Genomic DNA, 26917 nt, shown 5'->3' with positions numbered 1-26917 from the left:
CATTCACTTTTCCACCTGCTCACTGAGAATGCACCAAGAGGTAGGATTACCCAACTTCAGAAGACAGTAATTCTTCTGATGCATTAAAGCATTTGTTTGTTTCTCCTCAGGGAAATAAAATGGAAGGTCATGATGTTTTCTCCTGGACTGGCCATTCTTCTATCATACACTGTTGTTCTATTTGCTGGATGGAAGTAGGACTGATGAGACAAATTGTCTATGCCATTTATAAACACTCAGAAACTCTCATGCTCAATTCTGGAAGTTTGAGCCAGAGAGCCATATGTTTGATTAGGCCTAAGGAAAAACCCATCATCAATGTTAAGAAGCAGCTTCAGTAGTGGTTAAAATCTTCTTGATAAACGAAGTAAAAGGCTATGGAGCTTTTGAACACATTATACTGTCAGTGAGATTGTTGCGTGCCCTATGGTTGTAGTGTGCAAAATATTTTCTGTTATTGTGTCATTACTGTGATTTTGACTAAGACTTGATAGGTACTTAACCGCTGGAGCTTAAAAGAATACTTCATGCAGTGCTTCTCTCGGGGTGCTCAGATTACCTCCCACATCCCAAATTAACCCAGTTTGTAAAGCTGCTTCTTACTGCTGTGTGCCAGGGCTGTTAATTTTATTTCTAAATTTATATTACATTTTTCATGCACTGCATACACGTTTTCTTGCAAAGAGTGAGTACTTTACATTTTTAATTAGAAGATTTCTGAAAAGTGTAGCGTGACTGCCAGCCTTTCTTATTCAAAAAAGTAAACATTTACTGATTTACTTATAGCTACTTACAATTTGCTTATTTTTTTCAGACCAAATACTGTATTAATGCTAGTAACATCAACTTCTTATTTAAAATGTTGCAGTCTTTATGGATCTGAAATGTTAGTTGAGTGATTAGGGATGCACTTATGAGTTTATTGCTGCTTGCTTTTTTCTGAATACCCACTGCTTGATGGCCTTTACTGCTTTAAAGGCTGGTGCTCTGTAGACTGTGGGATTTGCTGTATTTGCTCAGACTATAATTAAACCTTAATTAAGTGTCTCCCTCTTCACGCTCAGGTGACCATAGATTCTTCTGCTTTTTTATTTACTTACATTTACATGCTACTTAGTAGGTTTATTTCTGTATGAGCAGAAACACCCAGTAGTGAAAATGTATCAGTCCCTATTGTTATAGTTTGGAAATGTGAAGTATATGACCAGCATGGTAATCTAACTAGAAATAATAATTTCTAAACCAAATCTTACTGTTCTTGCACTTTCAGGAGCCTTCACCACATGTTTACTGATTAGAGGACATCTTTGGCTTTGCTCGGCCACTTCTGTTTTGGAGCTTTTTTACAACTTTTTACAACTTTCAAAAATATCCATTTCCAGCACTACTTCTTTTACTGTTATTTTACTGTCAATGACATGGTTGTCTTTCATACTCGACTTGCCTTTTTCAAAAGTGCTCATATACTTTATAAAGATCATAGCTTCTTAAAGTAATATTTAAGTACATTTCTATGATAAAAGAAATCCTCCGAGGATAACATCTGTTCAGATATCACAATCTGCCAGTTCAGAGTAAAAGGAAATTTGCTGGTTTATGTTTTTGCCAGCAGAAGAAAGAAGAAAAGGAAGAAGATACACAGGGTGTCACAAGTAATTAAGCTACTCAGTTAAAGATAATCCTTAATTAAAATGTACCTCCTTGAATCCCTCAAAAGTTGACCCCTTTGTAATTCATCTTCTAAGCATGCTGGTACTGCTTTGTATGTTTAGCTATGAGTTCAAAGTCACTTGGTGGTCTTTTGAACATGAACACAATATTTGTCCGTTATACCAAATGAAATTGCATCATACTATTATTATATTTACTGTTAATTCAATGTGATTATTACACTTACCTTTAAAAGATACCTTACTGTTTCTGCTTAAGGGTTCTTTTGTTAAAATTAATATATAAACCAATCAGCCAGGGGTGCAATATATTAGGCAGCAATTGAACAGTCAGTTCTTGAAGGTGATGTGTTGGAAGCTACCATAAGGATCTGAGTGACATTTTGACAAGGGCCCAGTTGTGATGGCTTAATTACTGGGTCAGAGTATCTCCAAAGCAGCAGGTCTTGTGGGGTGTTACTGGTATGCAGTGGTTAGTACCTACCAAAATTGGTCCAAGGAAGGAGAACCAATGTGTGGGAGACAGGGTCATGACCACATTGATGCACGTAGGAGGCTAGGTACTGTAGCACCAATTGCTGAAAAACTTAATTATGGCCATGAGAGAAATACACAGGACATCACAGCTTGCTGTGTATGAGGCGGTGTAGCCAAAGAATGGTCAGAGTGTCAATGCTGACCCCTATTCTCCTTTGAAAGTGCATATGAGCATTAGAACTGGACCATGGAGCAATGGAAGAAGGTGCCCTAATCTCACGTTTTCTTTTAGATCAAGGGGATGGCCCGGTGTATGTGTGTTGTTTACCTGGGGAAAAGATGCCAGCAGGATACACTATGGGTAGAAGGGGAGCAGGCAGAGCCAGTGTTCTGCTGGAAAAAAACTGAGTCCTGATAGTCATGTGGATGTTACTTTGACACGTACCACCTACCTAAATACTGTTGTAAACAACATACACCCCTTCATGGCAGTGTATTCCCTAATGGTACTGGCCTGTTTTAGCAGGATAATGCACCTTGCTACAATGCAAATATTGCTCAGCAATAGTTTGAGGAACATAACATAGAGTTTATGGTGTTGACTTGGCCTCCAAATTCCTCAGATCTCAATCGAATCAAGTATTTGAGAGATGTGCTGGAAAAACAAGTCAGATTTATTGTGGCCCCACCTCACAACTTATAAGACTTAATGGATCTGCTGTTAATGTCTTTCAGCCAGACACAACAGAACACCATCAGAGGTCTTGATGGGTCTGTGCTGTTTTGCCGTCCAGAGGGGGGCCTACACAATACTTGACAGGTGGTTCTAATGTTGTGTTTGATCTGTGAAAATATAGTAAGATATAAAGGCAAACAGTGGTAAAGAGATTGGGCACCAAATCGTCAGCCCTGTATAATTGACTGAATGATGAAAAAGGCTGGTCAAAAATAATAGCAGTTAGCACTGTAGTGAAAATTCTTCGTAGACCTGACTCCATCAACTGCTGGGATATGGTGGTGGCATTCTATTTAAGGCAGCCTTGCTGTAAGGGATGGGTTCAAGTTGCCGGAACCAAAAGTGATGTCACTGCTCCTCATGCTGTTGTTCTTCTGGTCTGAGAGCAAGAGGAAAGAAGATGCAGTAAGTGGAATTACCAGTAGACGAACCCTGAAATTGTCTCCCAATTGCACATGTGTGACAATATGCATAAACCTAATATCCTATGTCAGCAATAAGTTAGAGTCAAATTTTACACACACACCACAGTGTTTGTAGAGCCAGGTGAATAGAACAGTATGTATGCTTTGAGCTGTGGGAACAAATTGGAATCTAAATTAAAACACTTGAATACCAGAGGAATATGTAAATAAGGATCTGCTCTTACTGAAAAGAAATATAAAAATCACTACTCATGACTCACAATAAAAATCCCTACTCATTTCAAAGTCTTTGATTTATTCATGCAACATAGATTGTGTTTGCACATTAGTTCTTTCTTAAAAACAGCTTACATGTGTAATAGCAAGTGAGTAAGTCTGCTCATAAGTGTTTGATTGACTGACTCTGGTTTTTGACGTTAAACGCTTTCATTGTTGCACAGACTAGTTCAGTTACTATGCAGGCTTGAGTTTTGCAGCCCCACATGGAGGGTACATCAGTTGCAACTGTCAGAAGTCAAGTACTCAAAGCTGAGTGTGCTCATGGTGGTTTCTGAACAGGACTGTCAAAAATAAATCATCTCACTGTTGCTAGTATTTGAATTCAACAAATTTGTGCTAACTTGTCTCTGGTGAGCTTTTCACCTCAGAGGATAAAGTGCAAGACGCCAAAGGCTTAAATACATAAAGTAAATTATGAAATTTACAGCTCTCATCATAAATTGGCAGCCAGAGGCTCTACAATGAGAACATTTTAGTCTGTCTCAGTTGGCTGACAAGAGATGGAGAACGTGGCAACTTTTGAGGCCAATTTTCATGCCTTGGTGGAAGTGCATGCTAGCTACTGCTTCACAATAATAAATATAAGAATTTTATATAAAATATAAATACAGTGAAGATTAAAAATGTTCAGTTGTATTAATTTTATGCTAATTTTTATATATATGTTATATTTAATTATATGGTCAGAAATATTCTACAAGTCTATAATTTAACAGATACTAGCTGAAATACCCAGCGTTGCCCGGGTGGAAAATAAGAGAAAAATATACATAAAAAAAAAACACAGCTTTAAAAATAAAAATAAATTAACAAACAATGAAGACTCACTAATGTGCTTGTCTTGCGGTGCTTGTATACTGTATATTTTATCATTCAGTTGATACTAGCAACCGGCCAACTCTTATTTAATTTCAAAAGAAACAGGGGTGCGGTGGTGCTCATACATACAGAATGCTGGCAGTCACTTCCATTCGCCCTCTGGTGGTCGTTCAGAGTGTCAACTGGATGATAACATGCATACAAGACTGCAAGATTACCCCCCACCCTACACAGAAGGGGGTGGATTAGGGTTGATTTCACCCTACAGTATTTTTAGTTGACCAATGAGAAACATGTGTACCGAGTTTTATGAAAATCGCTCCAGCCGTTCGGAAGTGAACATACATACATACACACATACATTGACTTATATATATATATATATATATATATATATATATATATATATATATATATATATATATATATATATATACAGTAATCCCTCCTCGATCGCGGGGTTGCGTTCCAGAACCCCCCGCGAAAGGTGAAAATCTGCGAAGTAGAAACCATATGTTTATATGGTTATTTTTATACTGTCATGCTTGGGTCACAGATTTGCACAGAAACACAGGAAGTTGTAGAGAGACAGGAACTTTATTCATACACTGCAAACAAACATTTGTCTCTTTTTCAAAAGTTTAAACTGTGCTCCATGACAAGACAGAGATGACAGTTCCGTCTCACAATTAAAAGAATGCAAACATATCTTCCTCTTCAAAGGAGTGCGCATCAGGAGCAGAGAATGTCAGAGAGAGAGAGAGAAAAGCAAACAAATCAATAGGGCTGTTTGGCTTTTAAGTATGCGAAGCACCGCGAAGGCAGCAGCTCACACCCCTTCCGTCAGGAGCAGAGAATGTCAGAGAGAGAGAGAAAGACAGATAAAAACAAACAATCAAAAATCAATACGTGCCCTTCGAGCTTTTAAGTATGCGAAGCACCGTGCACCGTTCACGAAGCAGCTGCACAGAAGGGAGCAACGTGAAGGTAATCTTTCAGCATTTTGAGCGTCCGTATCGTCTAGGTGTGCGAACAGCCCCCCTGCTCACACCCCCTCCGTCAGGAGCAGAGAATGTCAGAGCAAGAGAGAGAGAGAGAAAAGTAAGTTGGGTAGCTTCTCAGCCATCTGCCAATAGCGTCCCTTGTATGAAATCAACTGGGCAAACCAACTGAGGAAGCATGTACCAGAAATTAAAAGACCCATTGTCCGCAGAAATCCGCGAACCAGCAAAAAATCCGCGATATATATTTAAATATGCTTACATATAAAATCCGTGATGGAGTGAAGCCGCGAAAGTCGAAGCGCGATATAGCGAGGGATTACTGTATACATATATAGATTATACTTTAATTTAAATAAAAACACTTCAGCTTGTCTTGTATTCCTGGCACACATTTTTAGCCCTTACTACCCAGCTTAATCTGTTGACAGTCAAGTGGCTGGTTCCAAGCATATGACAAAAACAATTAATCTGACTGGTGTTTTGCAGATGATGCCATGTAGCCACTGTGATACACCCTTAGGCTGTACCTACTATTCTGTGATGTCAAATGGTGTTACAATACTTAATTAACCAGTTAAGTATTGTCTAATGGAACACAAACCAAATAGCTACACACCTCATTTATCTTTTGCTCCTGTTTCTGTCAAATGGCATGCAGATGCTTTTCAGATTCATTTCCACCTTGGTGCAATAACTTTCTATCTTTCAACGTAAAAGTAGCACTAAGCTGTAGTCTGTCTGACCTGAAAAGAATGCCTCACATAATCTTGTGAGAACTTGACTGAATGCATTTTAAACTGGAATGGCGATTAACCAAGGTTCTTTGTACCACATTTTAAAGGTTACACTTATGATGTTTATGTTTAAATGCACTAATTTAAATGCATCAGCAAAAACAATAGCAATTATTGATATTTTGCAAACTGTTTCTGTATTTTTTCCTTATGGAATGTAAAGCATGTGTATGAATGGATGCTTTTTTGGTGAGCTACGTTCATTCACTGTCTCACCTGAGGACTGCTGTCTGTCTCTTATTCTATTTTTTGGCATCTAAACAATTGATGGAACTAAAAGAAAGACAGACATATCCTAAAATTTGTAGATGTCTCTATTAGTAACCTTTAGAAGATTAAAAAAAAAACAATAATGGATGTACTACTGCTGATTTTGTCAACTATTGTGGAAGTTATTTTCGAGTGCTAAATTTACATTTACATTTACAATTATTTGCTTAACAGATGCTTTTATCCAAAGTGACTTATAAAAGAGTAAACAATCGAGTAAAAGAGAGGTAAATAATCGAGTAAATATCTCTAAATCAGATGGTGTGAATGTAGATTTCAGTTGATCCCCTCCTTCTCCTCTTTGAATAACAGTAAAAGGGCAAATCATGGAAAGAGAGCCATACTACAAAATTTTAGAAAAATTATTGATAAAGTGACCTATGATCTGAATTTAGAACAAACCAGTAAAGCAGTGTAGAAACATCATTAATGTTTTGGAACAATAATTTTTTAATATAAATTTTCTTAATTATACAGTACAGTAATCCCTCCTTTTCTTATTTCGCGGGTGGCTCTGGAACGCAACCCCCGCGATGGAGGAGGGATTACTGTACTGTATATATATATATACTGTATATATATATATATATATATATATATATATATATATATATATATATATATATATATATATATATATACTCAGGGATGCTGAGTGGTCACTCATAAAAGATCTGCTTATTTTTATTAGAAAAATACTCTTTTACTTTTTGAAATATTTTGAGGAACAGCTACTTCACATTTAACATTTAACACTTCCATGTCTATGATCATTAATAAGTAGTGGCTTAAAAATCAAGTCCTATCAAAGTGTCAAATCATAAGATCCTGAAAATTTAGTTTTACTTGCTAAATTTCTATTAAAAACTCCTGTTGCTAATTTCTGGAAAGATATACATTCAGTAAGTAAACTCTAGAAAAATACTGTTAATTGGTCCAGAAACATTTAAGGGAGACATTTATGGTAATGAAAATTAAAAGACTGGAAATGTCTTGAGATATATTTGGTGCATTGTTGCTGTTTGCTAATTGATGGAAACATATAAGTAATTTTTGGTCTTTTCTTTTAGATTTTATCTCTATTGCAGCCATTTTGGGGACTGGAATCTTAGGTGAGTATAGTATATTAAAATAGTGTAATTAAACAGAGCATATTGTTCAGAATTTTGAAGCAAACCCATTTGTAATATGCAGTAGAGTTTACTTCTAAGTATTGTTTGACTCTGTATATGACATGTTTCATAAAAATACTGCAACTGTTTCTTTTGTTAAATTTATTCTGATAGTTTAGTGCTCACATTTAGAATAAATACAGACAAGGCTCTCGCATTAGTGCCATTATTATAAAATCCTCAGTATTTAATTCTCTCTACTAAACTGTTTAAACCTTTTTCATTTATACTTTTAAGCATGTGGTACTTCATTATTTTGCTCTTTTTGGCATAACCATAATTGCATTCAGTATATTCTGAGTAACAGACACATGGTTAGCCATTTGGAATAGCAGCCAATTTGTATTAAAGTGCAGGTACATTTAATAAAGTACCCACTGAATGTAAAGAATGGTTTCATAGTATACTATTACTAAAGAAAGTACTGAAAATTCCCCCTTTTAAAATGGTATTTATATAAACATGCTGGAGACTCCAATGGGGAACAGCCCCACTCCATGTAATGATTTTTGAAATGTGGAGGAGCAAGTAAGTGTGCAATTGTGCGGGTGAGGAGAGAGGAACACATGATTGCATGCTCGGGGAACAAACTTGCTGTGAGTGAACAGAGGAGGGCAGATTTCCGTCATTTTCTTCTGTACGGTTTTGGTACTGGTACTTAGGTCCAGAAGCTGCTATCTATACCATTATTGCTTGATAATTGTTCTTTTAGTTTTTTTTTTCTATTTAGACCTGCAGTTAAATATTCTGATTTGTATTGAAAATCATTTTTATACAGCTGGTTGTCTGATAACCCTTATTAATCATCAGCCTCCAAAATCTAAACATTTGTTCAAAAACTATCAATGTAAAGTTTTGTTTTTTCATGTATAAATTCCGTACCCCTATGTTTTTTTAAAAATATATCTTTCCAGTTTACATTTGTTGAATTTTTAAAGGACTCCCAGTAAAGATTGCCCAAGCTGGACTGAAGCCATTCCTGGTCACATTTATAATTGGCTTCATTATGCAGGCAAGTAGCAATTAAATAATTACAATTAAAATGTATATATATACATTTAATTGAACAATTTATCATTGTTATTGCACCATAAAGTATATATATATATATATATATATATATATATATATATATATATATATATATATATATATATATATATATATATATATATACTTTATGATGCAATAACAATGATAAATTGTTCAATTAAAGAAAATTGATATTTGCTTCACTTGCTAGGCTCTCTTGATCTACCTGTTCGTTGAATTACTGCAAAGATGTCAAGCTGTTCAAATGGAGTCTTTAAAGGTTAGTAGTTCACTAACACTATTTCTATTACTCATTTTTACAGTGAAGTAAAACTTGCAAATTAATAGGACTAAAAAACTACATTATGAAATATATACACATTTTTAGTAAAGTAAGGTATTGAGTGCCACTTAAAATGATCTTTTAGCATACATTTAGAAAACAGGCAGGGCTAAGTAATATCATTATTTAGACAGATCTGAAATCAAATGTGCTTAAATATCTAAGGAAACTTGCTTGGCACTATAATTATGAAGTGTTTTTAGATGGCCTTCATCATGAAGCAGGTTAAGGTGATATCATTATTTATCTTGAATGTAAATATTTTGGTCTCTAAATTAGATAGATTTGAAATCAAATATATATTTAAGCATCTAACATCAGAAGACCTTCTAAAAAAACCAACAGCCAGTTCGAGGAACCATTCTTGGATACATTTTCAATTAAACCTTTCAGACCATTTTCCTCAATATCCACTGATAAGCCTATAATATAGATGTTGTCACTTAGGGACAGTTTTTCAAGTCAGGTTCTGGCTCAATAAGTCAGTAGTAAGGTTTTTATAATTCTCATCATGTCCTGCAGAGGTGTCTTTCAAGATTACTATTGCAGGCCCCTGGTTAATATGCCCATCTTTAATGAATGGTGAATCAAAAGTTATTGTCTGAGGGAGCAATGTATAAATGTTCTTAGAAATAAGGTGGAAGGATGAATTGCTTTCAAAATAATGTTAATAAAATTGGAGGCATAAATACAGAGCAATAAACAATTTTACCGGTGCATCATATGTTCCCTTGTGTTCTTGTTTGTTATAATTCCAAAGAATGATGATATTTTGTTTAAGTGTACTCTGTATATGTGACAATACTACAACTACTACTACTACTACTACTAATTAAAGGTTTGACATATTGGCAAGCATCAAATAAGTTGGTTGAAACAGGATTTCTGTGCTGTAAATAGTGCTAAGAGAAAAGATGAAATGAGAATATAAAAAGAAGCAAGCATAACGATCAGTTCTGCAGTAATATAACTACATCATATCTAGTGTGTAGTCAAGTATGAATCAATTAATTCCTTTCATTTAGTATACTCTCTGTTTAGGAAATGCATACTCTGTGGCCCCTTGCCTCATCTTTACTCTATGTTCTCATTCTGGATGTTAATGGAATTATGGCATAAGAGTGCCATAAACATTTTATAGAAGTGCTGGTTTATTCCAAAACTGCAGAGTGTGAGCAATGACAAAGAACTGAAGGAAATTAAACTATTCTTCTAAAAGATTTATATTAACAAGCGATATAAAATAAAATGGCATTACGTAAGGTGTTCCTTCACCATAATGTTTTCAGCAACAACATACACTCCCCAAACAAAGTATTGGGACCAGTGTTTTATCTTGGTAGAGTAATATATTGCTCTACTTTCCCCTATTGTATTATTAATATGTAGCCTTTGTCAGAATGCCTAATCTCACAGACTTACCACTGTTTATAAGGTATTATAGTATATAACTTATCCCCACCTTCCCTTCTATATCTATATGCATTTAAGTGTAGTAAAAAGACAAGCAGGAGTTAAGTTACACATAAAATAATGTATTATTGATAATATTCATAAATAATAACAATATGCAAAGTACATTTGAATATTGGCAACCATACAACCTGATTACATGGTGATGTGTAGTTTCAGGCGGCACACAGACTTATTAGTTACTTAAAAATGTCTCTAGTTAAAGCATCATTCAGCTTTCTTCAGATCCGGCTGCATTGCCTGCCTCAATATGGCTGCCGAGTAGTGCTCTCCATTGTGTTGTCTTCTTCAGTTCATGGTGTGATGGTCTTCTTCAGTTTGGTAAGAGAGATATGCTTCTTTGTCATCAGAGGTTAGTAAGAGAGAGAATGTGGTTGAACAAGCAGATTTATAGATTCTCTGTCCAACCCCTACAGCCAATAGGACATCATGGTACTTTAAAGCTTCTGATAGAAGCCAATTCCAAACAGCCATGCTTCAGACCAATGGGACAAAGACAATCTTAACACCTGCCATCCCCCAAAACCATATGTTAAGGTGCAGCTTGGCTTCCTTGCGGGGGTTGAAAGACTTTAGCAGAGAAATATTCGCCAAACTGGTTTAAGGTGCATCCCCCAAACCCCATCTCTGTAGTAAAATTCAAAGAGAGCCATTCCTAAGCATAGGGGCGGGGGGTAAACACTCACTAATGTAACACTAAATTACATTGCTTTGCCTAAATTAAAAATAAAGACATACAAAATATTTATCAAGTTACAAAATCTTACATCACAACAACCAGTATACTAATACTGGTTAGGGCCTCCTTTTGCTCTCAAAATAACCTCATTTCTTCATGACATGGATTCCACAAGATGTTGGAAAAATACCTTTGAGATCCAGGTATGTGTTGACATAACTGCATCGTGTAGTTTCTGTAGATTCGTCATATGCTCATTCATGCTGTGATTCTCCCTTTATACCACATGCTAAAGGTGTTTTATTAGATTTAAATCTGATGACTGAGACAGCCACTGATCATTTTGATCAGTTTGATATGACTTTTGCTTTGGGACATGGTGCATTATCATGCTGAAAGTAGCCACAAGAAGAAGGGAAAATCTTGGCCAGGAAGAGATGCTCATGGTCAGCAACAATACTGAAATAGGTCATAGCATTCAAAAAATGATTGATTTGTATTAATACAGTTAGCAGGTTACTAATTTATCATCCTAAACCAGAAAAAGTTGGGACAGTGTGGAAAATACAAAATTCTTGAATTTGCTTTGACTTTTATTTCATTGCAGGCAGCATGAACCCAAGATATTTCATGTTTTGTGTGGTCAACATAATTTCATTTGTAAATATACATCCATTCCTGCATTTCAGGCCTGCAACACATTCCAAAAGATGTTGGGAGGGGGCAAATTTGTGCCAGTAATTAGTGCAAGGGATGGCTGACACCTGGCCGGGACGCCCATGATGTGGAAGGATGGGGGAAGGCAGCTTCTTTAGGGCATTGCCTCCCCTGGAACACTAGATGGCAGCCCCCCCTGGATTTCAGAAGTGCCCTTGATTCCCACAGGGCATCATGGGACATGGAGTTATTTGGCTCAGTCCTGTTGGGTTCCTTGGGTGCTGTGGGAACTGGGGAGCCCTACTTTGTTGTGTTTCCATCTCACCTGGAAGTGCTCCTGGACCAGTTTTTTGGGACACTGGAAGTAAAAGAAGCCAACTGCCTCAGTTGCAGTGAGCCAGAGTCAGGTGGAAGGTGGACGAAGCTTGTGAGGAGGAGAGGAGGAGGAAATGACAGGTGGCAGAGAAAGAAAGATAAGAGTTGTGCTTGTGTATTTGTGGCTGTGTTGGGAAATGCTTATAGGGAGGAGTTTCCCTCGAATAAAGACTCTTTTGCCTTTTAACCAGTGTCTAAGCCTACTTGTGTTTGGTGTTTGGGAGGATGGAGTGCCCCCCGTCATCCACATGAAATAAAAAAAAAAGTATGTGATTTCAAACAGGTGATGTCAAAAGGTGATTGTCATCATGATTTGGTACAAAAGCAGTATCCACAAAAGGCTGAGTCTTTCAGGAGCAAAGATTGGGCAGAGGACCTTCAGTCTGTCAACAAATACATGACAAAATTATTGAAATGTTTAAAAACAATGTTCCTCAAAGAAAGATTGAAAGGGATTTGCATACTTCTTCCTATGCATAAATATCATTAAACGATTTAAGGAATCTGGTGGAATTTCAGTGCATAAAACGAATGGGTGCAAGCCTAAGCTGAATACCTGTGATCTCTGATTCCTCAGTTGGCACTGCATCAAGAACCATCATTCATCAATAGCTGATATAACCACATGGGTGAGGGATTTCTTTGGCAAACCTTTGTCAAGCACAATAATACATTCACAAATGTCACTTAAAACTTTACTGTGCAAAAAAGAAGCCTTATGTTCACCATGTCCAGATGCATTATTGACTTCTATGGGCTCAAAGGCATCCTGGATGGACCATCACACAGTGAAAATGTGAATTGAGGTCAGATGAATCAGTATTCCAGATCTTTTTTGGAATAAATGGATGCCATTTGCTCCAGACCAAAGACAAAAGAACCATCCCGACTATTATCAGCAACAAGTCCAAAAGCCAGGGTCTGTCATATTATAGGGTTGTGTCAGTGCTCTTAGCAAAGGTAATTTATACTTCTGTGATGGCAGCATTAATGCAGAAATGTTCATTGAGATTTTACAGCAACATATGCTGCCATCAAGATGACATCTTTTCCCAGGACATCCATGCATATTTCAACAAAGCAATGCAAAACCACATTCTCTACACATTAATAATAATAATAATAATAATTCATTACATTTACAAAGGAATAGCTGTGGAAGAAGAGGGTACAGGTACTGAACTGTCCTGCCTGCAGTCCTGACCTGTCCACAATAGAGAATGTGTGGGGAATTTTAAAATGAAAAATGCGACAATGACGACCCCGTACTGTTGCACACCTTAAGATGTGTATGCAGGAAGAATGGGACAAAATGACACCTGAAACGCATCATCACTTGGTACCATCAGTGCTGAAACATCCTTTACCATCACAATTTTTTTGGAAAGTGTTGCAGACCTGAAATAAAGGAATACAAGTCAAAGTAAATTTAAGAATCACTGCATTTTTTTTTATTTGTATTTTCCAACTTTTTCTGATTTGTAGTTGTATTTGTAAATGTACTTGGAAGAAATCAAGTCATGTATTTTCAGTTTTTGAGTGAGAGTCTAAAATTTGCTGTGTGAGGTTCACTAATAAATTATTGATTAATTTATAATATAATATAATAATTATTATTACCCATCCATTTTCCAACCCACTGAATCCGAACACAGGGTCACGGGGGTTTACTGGAGCCAATCCCGACCAACACAGGGCACAAGGCAGGAACCAATCCCGGGCAGGGTCCCAACCCACCGCAGGACACAAACAAACACACCAAGCACACACTAGGGCCAATTTAGAATTGCCAGTGCACCTAATCTGCCTGTCTTTGGGAGGAAACCGGAGCACCCGGAGGAAACCCATGCAGACACGGGGAGAACATGCAAACTCCATGCAGGGAGGACCCGGGAAGCGAACCTGGGTCTCCTAACTGTGAGGCAGCAGTGCTATCACTGCGCCACCGTGCCGCCCATAATTAATTATTAGATTTCCAAAATGTTATCTTTTAAAGACAAAGTATGATACATTAATCTTCATCCCCTACTGTTCACCTGTTTAGTTATATATTATTATGAACATTTTCATGAGCGCTTGTACATAATTTTTAGGAACTAGTCCCTAGTTCATCTCAGCCACTCAAGCATATATCCACACTTAACACTTGTGCTAGTAAACAGTAGCAAAACCTTTTATGTTTTTGAATAATTGCTTAATGTTCTCTTACTTAACAAAATCTTTTACTGTTTAATTTTTTATTTTATTATTAACGTTCATTTTCAATGGTCTGTATTAAGAAAAAGTTCTGTTACTTTTAAATAAACAATCAACTACTATATTTAAGGAAGTATATAGTTAAACCCTTATGTTGCAAATCATCACAATCAATGGCAGATGATGCTCACATTATTGCATATTAGTGTCTACTCTCTTTTTGTTTATTTCCTAAACATTATGAAAAATTGTCATATGGTTTTGAATAAATGGATTATTATTGTCACCTCCTATCCACTAAACATCAAATGAAATCATGACTTGCTTGCATATTGTATGAAATCCCATTCTGCCACTGTCAAATTATTTTTTCTCTAAAGCCACATTTGGTGAATAAAACAAAAACAAAAAAAATGGTGTGTTGTCTATTGCCAACCTGCTTAAGGAATTGGTTACTCTTACGTTAATGATACTCTCATTGTACATGCCTGATGGAGACGCAATGCTAAAAACTTACAATGTTACAGCCATTTCACCAGTAATACTCAGCAGAAAATGAGACTTGCTTTTTTCGACCACTGTTAAGCTGTGCTTGAAGCTGTTGTGCTGTGAGGCGCCTATCATACAAGCTGGTGACCCTGAGAAACTTGTTTTCTGATTGGATTGTGATTTTGGGTCTGTCAGTTCTCTTCCTATCAGAGTTTCCACGAAGTTTCCAATTGCCTTTGGATTGTGTAGGACACTGTACAGTAATCCCTCGCTATATCGTGCTTTGACTTTCGCGGCTTCACTCTATCGCGGATTTTATATGTAAGCATATTTAAATATATATCGCAGATTTTTTGCTGGTTCGTGGATTTCTGCGTACAATGGGTCTTTTAATTTCTGGTACATGCTTCCTCAGTTGGTTTGCCCAGTTGATTTCATACAAGGGACGCTATTGGCAGATGGCTGAGAAGCTACCCAACCAGAGCGCGTATTACGTATTAAATAAAACTCCTCAAATATATTGTGAGCACGGGGGCTCTTCGCACCCCTAGAGGATACGGCCGCTGCTCAAAAAACACTGAAAGATTACCTTCACATTGTTCTCTTCTTTGCTGGGCTTACATATGGCTGCTTTATCAAGCGATATGCTTCCTGCACGGTGCTTCGCATACTTAAAAGATCAAACAGCACGTATTGATTTTTACTTTTCTCTCTCTCTCTCTTGCTCTGACATTCTCTGCTCCTGACGGAGGGGGTGTGAGCAGGGGGCTGTTCGCACACCTAGACGATATGGAAAATGCTGAAAGATTACTTTCACGTTGCTCCCTTCTGTGCAGCTGCTTCGTGAAGCGACATGCTGCACGGTGCTTCGCATACTTAAAAGCTCGAAGGGCACGTATTGATTTTTGATTGTTTGTTTTTATCTGTCTCTCTCTCTCTCTCTCTCTCTGACATTCTCTGCTCCTGACGGAGGGGGTGTGAGCTGCTGCCTTTCTTGCAACTGCTTTGTGTGGTGGTGCTTCGCATATTTAACTCTTTCAGGGCTGATGTCAACTTTTGTCAAAAGGAGGAGTTGACAATAGCAATCAACTGCCAACTGTGACAAAACCAACTATTATGTTTTAGTTGGAGTCTTGTTGCTAGAAAGAAAGTTAGCGTTGTTGGTTTTGACCGAGATTTCCTGCAATCCCATGAGCAGTAAGGCGCAGACAATGGCAAAAATTGCCCTGACACCTGGTGAGAGATCCAAGTGGATGTGTAAAGCAGAATACTCCGGGGACGACGTGTTGCCAGTTCTCCCTGAACTGGACAATGACTTGTCAGACTCTGATTTTGATACAAGTGATTGAAGATGATTGTGAGGTTCCGGCTTCAGCTAATTGGTCCCCAGCTATTCGTGGTGTTGAACAGGTTCAAGTAGTTGATACGCCTATGGCACTGTTTACCTGGGAGGACTACCACTTAACAATGACAAGAGGTAGAAACCAGATTGCAATGCACTGTGACAGTGACCGCTGCTGCTGCCCTAGCCATGAAAAGACAGCCTGGCAGCAAGTCTGCTGCACATTCTTGGCAAACTGGCAGCCACAGCATGCAACAACAGATGTTTTATGTTGATGTCTGTGTGACGCCATTGCTTTTCAGAAAACTATGTTTTTTGGAAAAAATATTCAGCCCTCAAAGAGTTAAAAGCCAAACAGCCCTATTGATTTGTTTGCTTTTCTCTCTCTCTCTGACATTCTCTGCTCCAGATGCGCACTCCTTTGAAGAGGAAGATATATTTGCATTCTTTTAATTGTGAGATGGAACTGTCATCTCTGTCTTATCATGGAGCACAGTTTAAACTTTTGAAAAAGAGACAAATGTTTGTTTGCAGTGTTTGAATAAAGTTCCTGTCTCTCTACAACCTCCTGTGTTTCTGTGCAAATCTGTGACCCAAGCATGACAATATAAAAATAACCATATAAACATATGGTTTCTACTTCGCAGATTTTCACCTTTCGCGGGGGGTTCTGGAACGCAACCCCCGCGATCGAGGAGGGATTACTGTACTTTGATTTTTTGTGCAATTTCTCTAAATGAAAGGCCTGCTCTGTATAGTAATAATACTATGTCACCTTTCATTTGTTATTTGTCATTTTATTGCATTATCACTGGAATTTACAACTTTCTATAGTGTAATTTTGTCCAAGTAGTACTTCAGAGGGTGTAGTAACACAGTCTGCTCCAACTCTGCTTTAAGACAGACAGAGGGTTTTAAGTAATCAACAGAAGTTGAGAAATTAATGCAAATTGTTTGGTTTAACTTGCCAGGCTTAATTTTCTTTAATTGCTGCGGAATATCTATATATTGTAACCTATTAGTTGTTCCCTGAAGAAGGCCCATTTGTAATATTCTGAAATTTAATTTTTTTCAGTTTTAGCTAACCTAAACATTAAATTTAAACCTCTGACAGTTTACTGCCTACCTTTTCACCATTTTAGGTCATTCATTGCATTTCAACTGATTAAATTTGAAGAAAAACTGGAAAAACTGAGGTGTTCTAAAACTTTTGACTAGTTGTGTAACAGTGGAATGTTGTAAAGCAGAAGGTAAATCATTCAATCAATTTGTGCAAGGGATTTTAGCTATAGATAAGGGCAGAGTGAGTACTTACAGTATATAGAATTAACCAGTGAATTCTATCCTGGTATCTAAAAGGTAAGAGGGTGAAAGTGAAAACAAGACAAAATAATACTAATGTGAAATGTACTGTATATCAGTAAAAATGCTCATCCAAGGTCTTAAAATCATTTAGAGAACTAGAGTAAACCACATCAGAAGGAATCTGTGTGGGAGGATCTAAGGAAGAAAGCGTGAATTTATTGCAGTCACCACCACATGGGCCTGGTTTAATGATCTATAGTAATGCGTATATCAAATCATCAAATGTCATTGTTGTTATTGTATACATTCCTCCTCGGGCAGACGTGGAGTCAGCGGGTCACATCATCCATTCCGCTGTTGCTAAGTTACAAACGCAGCACCCTGAGGCGCTTGTGCTAATCGCTGGAGACTTTAACCATGTGACGCTGGACAAAACATTACCTGCATTCTCCCAGTATGTGGACTGTAACACCCGGGGAAATAAGACTATTGATTTACTTTATGCAAACGTTAAAGACGCATACAGCGCCACCCCGCTGCCTGCGCTTGGGAAAGCAGATCATAACCTGGTTCTGCTTCAGCCTCACTATAAACCAAAAGTTAGAGTCCTACCTGTAACCACACGATCATTCAGGAAGTGGACTCCGGAGGCTGAGAATACTCTGAGAGAATGTTTTGGAACTACAGACTGGGATATCCTGCAGGGATCTCATAGTGAGAACATTGAGGAAGTTGTTGACTGCACTACTGACTACATCAACTTCTGTATGGACATTGTAGTTCCAGTAAGAACAGTACGCTGCTATGCTAACAACAAGCCATGGATTACAAGTGACATCAAGGACCTTTTGAATCAGAAGAAAAGGGCTTTTAAAGACGGTGATCAGCATGAGCTCAAGCGCGTGCAGAAGGAACTCCGAGTCCAACTCAGGGCGGCGAAGGAGCAGTACAGGAGAAAGCTGGAGCAGAAGTTGCAGAATAACAGCATGAAGGAAGTGTGGGATGGGATGAAGATCATCACTGGCTGCAGCTCGAAGCGGGGTACCACCATTGAGAGAGACGTGAAGAGAGCAAACCAAATGAACAACTTTTTTAACAGGTTTGACCACTCTAACCCACTCTCACTCTCACCTCGGAGTACTGCACCCTGCACACATCCTTCTGCTGATACCAGCATAGGAAAGACATCCCCACCCATAATTACAACAGCGCAAGTGAGCAGAGAGCTGAGGAGACTTCGTGCCAGCAAAGCAGCGGGTCCAGATGGAGTATCGCCACGACTGCTGAAGGTCTGTGCATCGGAGCTGGGGGGTCCTCTACAGCGCATCTTCAACCTGAGCCTGGAACAGGGGAGAGTCCCGAGGCTTTGGAAAACATCTTGTATCACCCCAGTCCCAAAGGTATCACGTCCTAGTGAGCTGAATGACTTTCGGCCTGTTGCTCTGACATCACATGTGATGAAGACCATGGAGAGGCTGCTGCTTCACCACCTTAGGCCACAGGTTCAACACGCCCTTGACCCTCTGCAGTTTGCATATCAGGAGAAGGTGGGAGCGGAAGATGCCATTATCTATATGCTACACCGATCCCTCTCTCACTTGGACAGAGGCAGTGGTGCTGTAAGAATTATGTTTCTAGACTTCTCTAGCGCCTTCAACACAATCCAACCTCTGCTCCTTAGGGACAAGCTGACAGAGATGGGATTAGATTCATACCTAGTGGCATGGATCGTGGACTATCTTAAAGACAGACCTCAGTATGTGCGTCTTGGGAACTGCACGTCTGACATTGTGGTCAGCAACACAGGAGCGCCACAAGGGACTGTACTTTCTCCGGTCCTGTTCAGCCTATATACATCGGACTTCCAATACAACTCAGAGTCCTGCCATGTGCAAAAGTTCGCTGATGACACTGCTATCGTGGGCTGTATCAGGAATGGGCTGGAGGAGGAGTATAGGGACCTAATCAATGACTTTGTTAAATGGTGCGACTCAAACCACCTACACCTGAACACCAGCAAAACCAAGGAGCTGGTGTTGGATTTTAGGAGGCCAAGACCCCTCATAGACCCAGTGATCATCAAAGGTGACTGTGTGCAGATGGTGCAGACCTATAAATATCTGGGAGTGCAGCTGGATGATAAATTAGACTGGACTGCCAATACTGATGCGCTGTGCAAGAAAGGACAAAGCCGGTTATACTTCCTTAGAAGGCTGGCTTCCTTCAACATCTGCAATAAGATGCTGCAGATGTTCTATCAAACAGTTGTGGCGAGCGCCCTCTTCTACGCAGTGGTGTGCTGGGGAGGCAGCATTAAGAGGAAAGACGCCTCACGCCTGGACAAACTGGTGAGGAAGGCAGGCTCTATTGTTGGCATGGAGCTGGACAGTTTAACATCTGTGGCAGAGCGAAGGGCGCTCAGCAGGCTCCTATCAATTATGGAGAATCCACTGCATCCACTAAATAATATCATCTCCAGACAGAAGAGCAGCTTCAGCGACAGACTGCTGTCACTGTCCTGCTCCACAGACAGATTGAGGAGATCGTTCCTCCCCCCAAACTATGCGACTCTTTAATTCCACCAGGGGGGGTAAACGTTAATATTTAACATTATACATAGTTATTGTCTGTTTTTTTCACCTGTATTATTATCATTCTTTAATTTAATATTATTTATTGTATCAGTATGCTGCTGCTGAAGAATGTGAATTTCCCATTGGGATTAATAAAGTATCTATCTATCTATCTATCTATCTATCTATCTATCTATCTATCTATCTATCTATCTATCTATCTATCTATCTATCTATCTATCTATCTATCTATCTATCTATCTATCTATCTATCTATCTATCTATCTATCTATCTATCTATCTATCTATCTATCTAAATCTATAATGGTGTGTTGTTACAAAATTGCTGGTTGTAAGCTGTGGATCTCCTTTGACTAATAGTGTCTTTCAGTTATATGATACATTTACCTGCCATCCTTTAAAACTTAATTGAATAAAAAAGAGTCTTTTACATAGGGATGTGCCAGTTAGGACTAGCTTTACCTCAGGCAGTACATTAGTGCATGTGTTAGGAGGAACCATAGGTGTGGTGCATATCTAGAATGGTAAGAACCAATTTGACTACACCTGCAAAACATTCCTAGGGCAGTAGGAAATGCTAAATAATTTGCTTGTTTTAATAAACATAGGTCATGGACACTGCTTAGGTAGCATTCAGCTGCTTAGTAGAAGAGCTTTCAAAGATGTTTGGAATAATCATTGAGCATTGTCTTGTTTTTCCTCTAGAAGAGGTGATCTCTGTAATCAGACCTTTTAATTCTAGTTTTCATAAGGATATGATGCTGAAGTACATGAAATAACTGTCAGAGCCTGGAGTATCAACATGGCAGTCTAACAAAGTAGAACTAAATGGTTCACTGAGGGCAACTGACCAGCCCATCCTGGTCAACGCCGATTCTTCAAAGCTTTTAAGGAACATTGAAATATCTTCGTAGTACGTGTTTAATTATTCTATCTGTCTATCCTTCCAGTGTCGCGTCAGCACCAGCAAGAGTACAACGCAATGCAGGAACAATCCCTGAACTACCTAGCGCTGCGGCACCGTGTCATCACATGTTTAATTAATAACAATACAGATTATTTAAATGAAGTTAAAGTTTTATCTGTATAATATAATCAACATATTTTGCTGCATTTCATCTTAAAAATGATATCGTCATCATATGTAAATACGCGCTTTATAAAGTGGCGCAGGTTGTGCAATATTGTAACTGTAGTGCAAGTTTACAGTGAGGTAATTGTACTTATAAGTACAAACAGTTCTACAAAGAGCACTTGATGGACTGATTGAGTGCGTTTATAGTTCTTGGGATGAAAAGTTTTCTAAACCGCGAAGTCTGTACAGGAAAGTCTCTGAAGCGTTTTGCCGTGGCTCAGGCAGCGTCTGCTTCATGCTGTATACCGATAATTCTCTTTCCAATCAGCTGCTGCTGTGATTCCCCACTCAGATACAGTGATATAAATACTCCGAGTGGTGCAGTGAGAGTAATATGGAAAAAGATGATCTGCTGTGGCAACCCTTAACGGGAGCAGCTGAAAGAAGAAGAAGATGCATTGAGAGTAACAACGCTAAAGCAGTTATGGTATTTGGAATACTATGGCTATTCCCTGGACCATTATATTGCTGCAGGTTAATTGCAATCAGATGCATTACACTAATAAACAATATGCAGTTAGTTTCAGTGTATTCATAAAGCCGCGTCAGGAATGTGGATCTAAGAAAGAAAGGGTGACCACACAGGAACAGTAGCACTGCTTTGACGCTGAGTGCCGCCAGTCTGCAAAACCGAGCGGAGAAATTGCGTACGCCAAGGTATGAGGTACCGTGGAAATGTGCGTGGCTTTACGCCAAGTTTAGGTTTTATACATCGCAATTTGAGCGTGGAGAAACATTCATACGCAACATTTCTGTGCGTACGCACCGTTTATACATGAGGCCCCAGATGTTTTGAGGTAGGGCTAAAAAGTCTTTAGAGTTTGTTTTTTGTTGCTTTTATCTTGAGTGTATAGGGTATATACTGTATATTTTAAAATGCACGTATGTGATGTGTTAGTATTATATAGTAGGCATAGACAGGCATCAATGACCAATGGCAGTTCTTATGAAATTAGCAAAAGAATTGACTATACTGTATATAAACATTATATTAAATTATTAGGTTTCAGGTACAGAGAAGATTCTTCTACAGAATGTTGATGATCAAGACACAATTCTTCACAGTGCAGAGGAAGAAGAAGAGGTTGAAGACCCTGGTAATTACAACTATAAAAATATACAACATGTAGTTTTTTGAGAGTTGTGCACTGTACCATTAAAATAGAAATGTTTCATATATTGTTGAAATTGAATAGTCTGATAAAATAAAAGCAGTGGCTTAAAAATGTACCAGTTTTCTACAAGTAAAAATAGTTAATGAAAAGCGTACAGAAAAATTATATTGTTTCATTTAGAAATAAGGAGAATACTGTTTGCGGCTGAGCTTTTCAAAATATGCAATATTTTTCATTCTGAGCTCTGAGAATTCTGCTACAAAGTATTTTACAAAGTGAATATATTTCAGGTATGTTTGTGCAAATATATGCATATCTGTATGTTTTTGCAGAAGAGACTACCATTTTGGTATCTCTTCATGTCCATAGTAATGCCAAGGAAACCAAACACATTAGAAGGTGGTTCTTTTAGTTTAATACACAGAAGGATGTGTCTCACAAAGAGACAGCTTAAAGCAAAAATAAGAATCTTTATCTAATCTGGAGCATTGCTGTGTAGACTTGAACCTCTGTCTTTAACATGCAGTGCCTCCCCCTGTCTTTTTAATGACACCATCTTCTTCCCTTGTCAGTGAACATTTTTCCCAACTCTTCTCCTGATTCTGGTCTGAGTTATGGGGTGAGGTGATTTAAAACAGACAGTTACATATATAATCAGGGTGGTTCCTTATTTTGCTAAATATTTATATTGAATGCCTGATTTTTTAATCCAAGTAAATTGTAATAAATACAGTAAAACAGACTGAAGTTGTGAGGCTACTGTGCTTTCAGGTAATTTAGAAAGAAAGGGAACATTTGAAATTGGTCTGTACCTGTTAACCAAGTTTGGGTCTAAATTCAACTATGTCAGTAACACTCTGAGAATCTACAGCTAAAGTGCATTAGGAACTCAGCTAGCTGAGAGTGATCTATCCATTATTTTAAAAATTACTGTTGAAGGAATAGTGAATGATCATTCTGTTATTTGGATTGGTTCTGGTTCTAATGCTCAGGTACTAGCTTTAAATTTGTAAAATAAGGTTACAATTTCCTGTTCTGTTGTGAAATTAGATTTACTTTTGTAGTTTGTGTGTAAGGAAAGATAGTTTTCTAGGTGGAATATTATTTTGTTGTTATTAAAAAATTAAAATCTGTGCTGCTAATATGTAGGGAATGTGCCATAGCATTTTAGGTTTCCCAGTTCTGAAATTAGCAGCTTTTCCAAATAGTGTACAGTGGTTGTTTCGGTTTTCATCTTTCCATATAAAATACTATTTGGAATTTGACAGAATAGGAGCTTTTTTATTCCTTTTCCGTGATGTTTGAAAGATAAGTAGTTTTGTTACTCTCCACTTATGAAGAGTTTTTGGTATATTAATGTATTCTTTCATTGATTCATCTACTAAATTTGATGAAATAGTATTACTACACTGTCAGTCATTTTCTAACCTGCTTAGTCCTGAACAGGGACGCGGGGGGTTCTGGAGCTCATCCCAGCTAGGGCAGGGTGCAAAATAGGAAGAAACTCTCTACAGGATGCCAGTCCATCACAAGGTAAACACACACACACACACATATCAACCACACACTATGGCCAATTTAGCATTGCCAATCCACCTAACCTGCATATCTTTGGACTGTGGGTGGAAACAGGAGCACCTGGCATAAAACCAAGCAGACACGAGCAGAACATGCAAGTTCCATGCAGGGAGGTCCCAGGATACAAACCCTGGCCTCCTTACTGCAGGGCAGTAGTGCTACTATTGTGCAATCATTCTGACCTTACTATCAGACTGTTCTAGCTTAAACAAACAGGGAACACATCATACTGTATATAATTATGTAGCGATCAGAAATAATTGCATTTAATGCAGTAATAATTACATTCTGAATATTACCCACAAATGCTACTTAAATCTAATGTATAATTGTGAAAGTGACCTAGACTTTTAATAATCTCTGCTGAGTTCAGTAGTTGTTCAAAGCATTTGCTTAAGGTGTCTGTGAATATTAATATAGCTACGACAAATATAAGGTTGCTGAATTCAGTTATGAATAATGTTATGAATAATGTATATTGCTCAAGAGGTTTCTAAGTTAATACTGCAATTATACTTGGATCTCAGATAAAATTTTCCGAATATCACTTCCTCAACTAAAGTTTCTTCATTTATACAGAATGATAAAAGATTTTTGTGTGCGTGTAACTAAAGGCATACTGCCAGTGATACTAATTTTTTTAAGTAGACAGGCATCTGACAGATTTGTCTTCTTATCCAACATTGTTGGTGCAAGTTTTGGGAGTATATTTTGTTTTAACTTTTTAAAGTTCCACCTATAGTACATGCATATTTAGTTCTCTGTGTAGCTTCCTGTAATAGTTTTGAAGCTATACATTTTCATTTGTACTCACCACATTTGCATCTATATATATAAATTCTAGTTGTTAAATATTTATTTAGTTGATATTTCTTCAACCATTAAGAAAAATGTTATTATAGTGTACATGCTTGGTGATCAATACTTGATACGTTCTGCTTGTTTTCAGTCTACCTGAAATTGTCCACTGTATTATTTTCAAAGATGCGCTTCAATACTTTCATTGCCAGTCATTAATTTAGCCATTACAACACAAGAACTGTGTTGACACGAACAGGCTATTCAGCCCAATAAGCACATTCTTCCTATTCACCTAAATTCCCCAAAATAAAATCAAGTTGAGATTTAAAGTTCCTTAAAGTTCTGCTCTCCACCATACCACTAGTTATATTTTCTTTCTCTCTGTGGTTATTTGCATGAAGAAAAGCTTTCTAACATTTGTTTGAGATCTTTCCTTAACAAGTTTCCAACTGTGTTGTCTTGTTAAAGTTAAAGTAGCAGTTGAAATCCACTGTATTCATTTTCTTCATAATTTTAAACATATAAATCATTGTCACCCTTTAATCTTGTAATGGAACCGGGCCGTCAGCAAGACCCAAACCCCAAAACACAAACACACAAAGAGTCCCGAGTTCAAATAATGGAAGGTTTATTCAACACAATACCTTCTCAAAGTTGCAATAGCACAAACACATGTTTTCTCTCTCTCCCTCTCCCTCTCCCTTTCCCCACAATACTCTTTTAAGACTACTGCACTACCCTCCTCCAGTCAAGTGTTGTTCCATATCCTCCGAGCTCCAACTCGCCTGGATAAGGGAGTGCTGTACCTTTTATTAAAGACCTGGGAGTACTTCTGGTGCCAGGGCTACTGCCAGAGATATTGCCAGATGGAAGTACTTCTGGATCATACGGAAGTCCCATGTATTAGGGAGCACATTTCCTTGCAGCACTCCCTTGCTGCACCCACGGACCCCAGCAGGGCTGTGTTGCCAGACTACACTTCCCAGCATACCCTACTTGTTCCTTAATGGACATCGATATCCAGGGCCGCTGCCATCTAGCATCCTGGGGGAATAAAGAGTCCCCAGTGACATCTTCCAGTGGGCTGTCCATCCATCCACACCAGCCATCACTTCTGGGTCTGGCTCCTTCCTCTCTCCTGGTCGGGATGCCCATCTACCCGCTTGGAGCCTTCCGTGTAGGTAAGGAACCATCCCCTTTTCTAGTCGGGATGCCCGTCCAACCCCTGTGGTACTTACAATCTCTTTTTGTTTAAATTGAAAAGGCTCAGGTCCTTTAATCTCTTTTTTTTGTAATTGGAGACCAAAGCTGTACACAATACTCCAGATGAGACCTCACTAGTGTATTTTTTATAACTTAAGCATAATCTCCCTTGGTTTGTACTGTACATAATTGCCAATTAAGCCACACATCCTATTAGTCTTCTTGCTTCTGTATACTTTGTTGATGTGACAAGTCCACTATGACTTCTAGATAATTCTCATAAAGTATACTTTCAAGTTTCAGACCTCCAATTGTTTATTCAAATCTAACATTTCTACTTACTACATGTGTTTACTAACACTAAATTTAATTTACCACAAATCTGTCAAAGCCTGCATGCTATCTAAGTTCCTCTGTAGCAATTTAGTGGATTCTACAGTGCATTATCTGCCATTTGACCTAGTTTGGCATCATTTGCAAACTTAACCAGCTTATTGATGATATTATTGTCTAGATCTTTTATGCATATTAAAAATACCAGTTGCCCTGACACTGATCCATGAGGGACGTCTCTGCATCACCTAATTCTTAAAAAGGTCCCATCACCATAAACCTTTGCTTACTGTATTTGATTTTTGCCAATGTAGTGAAGAGCCAGCATGTGTGGCTTATAAGAATTTAAGCTCCTATTTGTGGCTGCTTTTATTGATCGCTGTTGCAACAAGGATCAAGTGGAATATGGGTGCAGTTAGTAAGACTGTGACAGGGTCAGAATAGCGAGTGAAATAAAAAGAGCAGGCAAGAGGCAGGCTGGTCAAAGGTGCAGACTTGTTTTATTATTTTGGAGGTGTCCAGTGGGCAGTGGCAGGGTACCATTTATATATTGGCATTCAGAATAAAAAGTCTGCACCTGGGGACTCACCTAGAAAAGCTGCTTCTCTGTGGCTCATGGGA

At 38.1% G+C, this 26917-nt stretch overlaps 1 protein-coding gene across 2 annotated transcripts in view; it reads left to right on the top strand.

Annotated features, from left to right (window-relative positions):
* The window catches only part of si:ch211-51h4.2 (uncharacterized), a 377084-nt gene that overhangs the window by 43649 nt on the left and 306518 nt on the right, over positions 1-26917 (top strand). For both annotated transcript variants that reach the window (XM_051923955.1, XM_051923956.1), the window contains exons 2-5: positions 7545-7586; positions 8585-8658; positions 8890-8958; positions 22270-22363. In XM_051923955.1, coding sequence (XP_051779915.1) covers positions 7545-7586; positions 8585-8658; positions 8890-8958; positions 22270-22363 — 279 coding nt within the window. The remainder of the gene's footprint in view (positions 1-7544; positions 7587-8584; positions 8659-8889; positions 8959-22269; positions 22364-26917) is intronic.

This window comes from Erpetoichthys calabaricus, chromosome 2 (genome assembly GCF_900747795.2).
Source record: "Erpetoichthys calabaricus chromosome 2, fErpCal1.3, whole genome shotgun sequence".
Classification (NCBI taxonomy): domain Eukaryota; kingdom Metazoa; phylum Chordata; class Cladistia; order Polypteriformes; family Polypteridae; genus Erpetoichthys; species Erpetoichthys calabaricus.
This window is presented reverse-complemented; position numbering and strand designations above follow the sequence as displayed.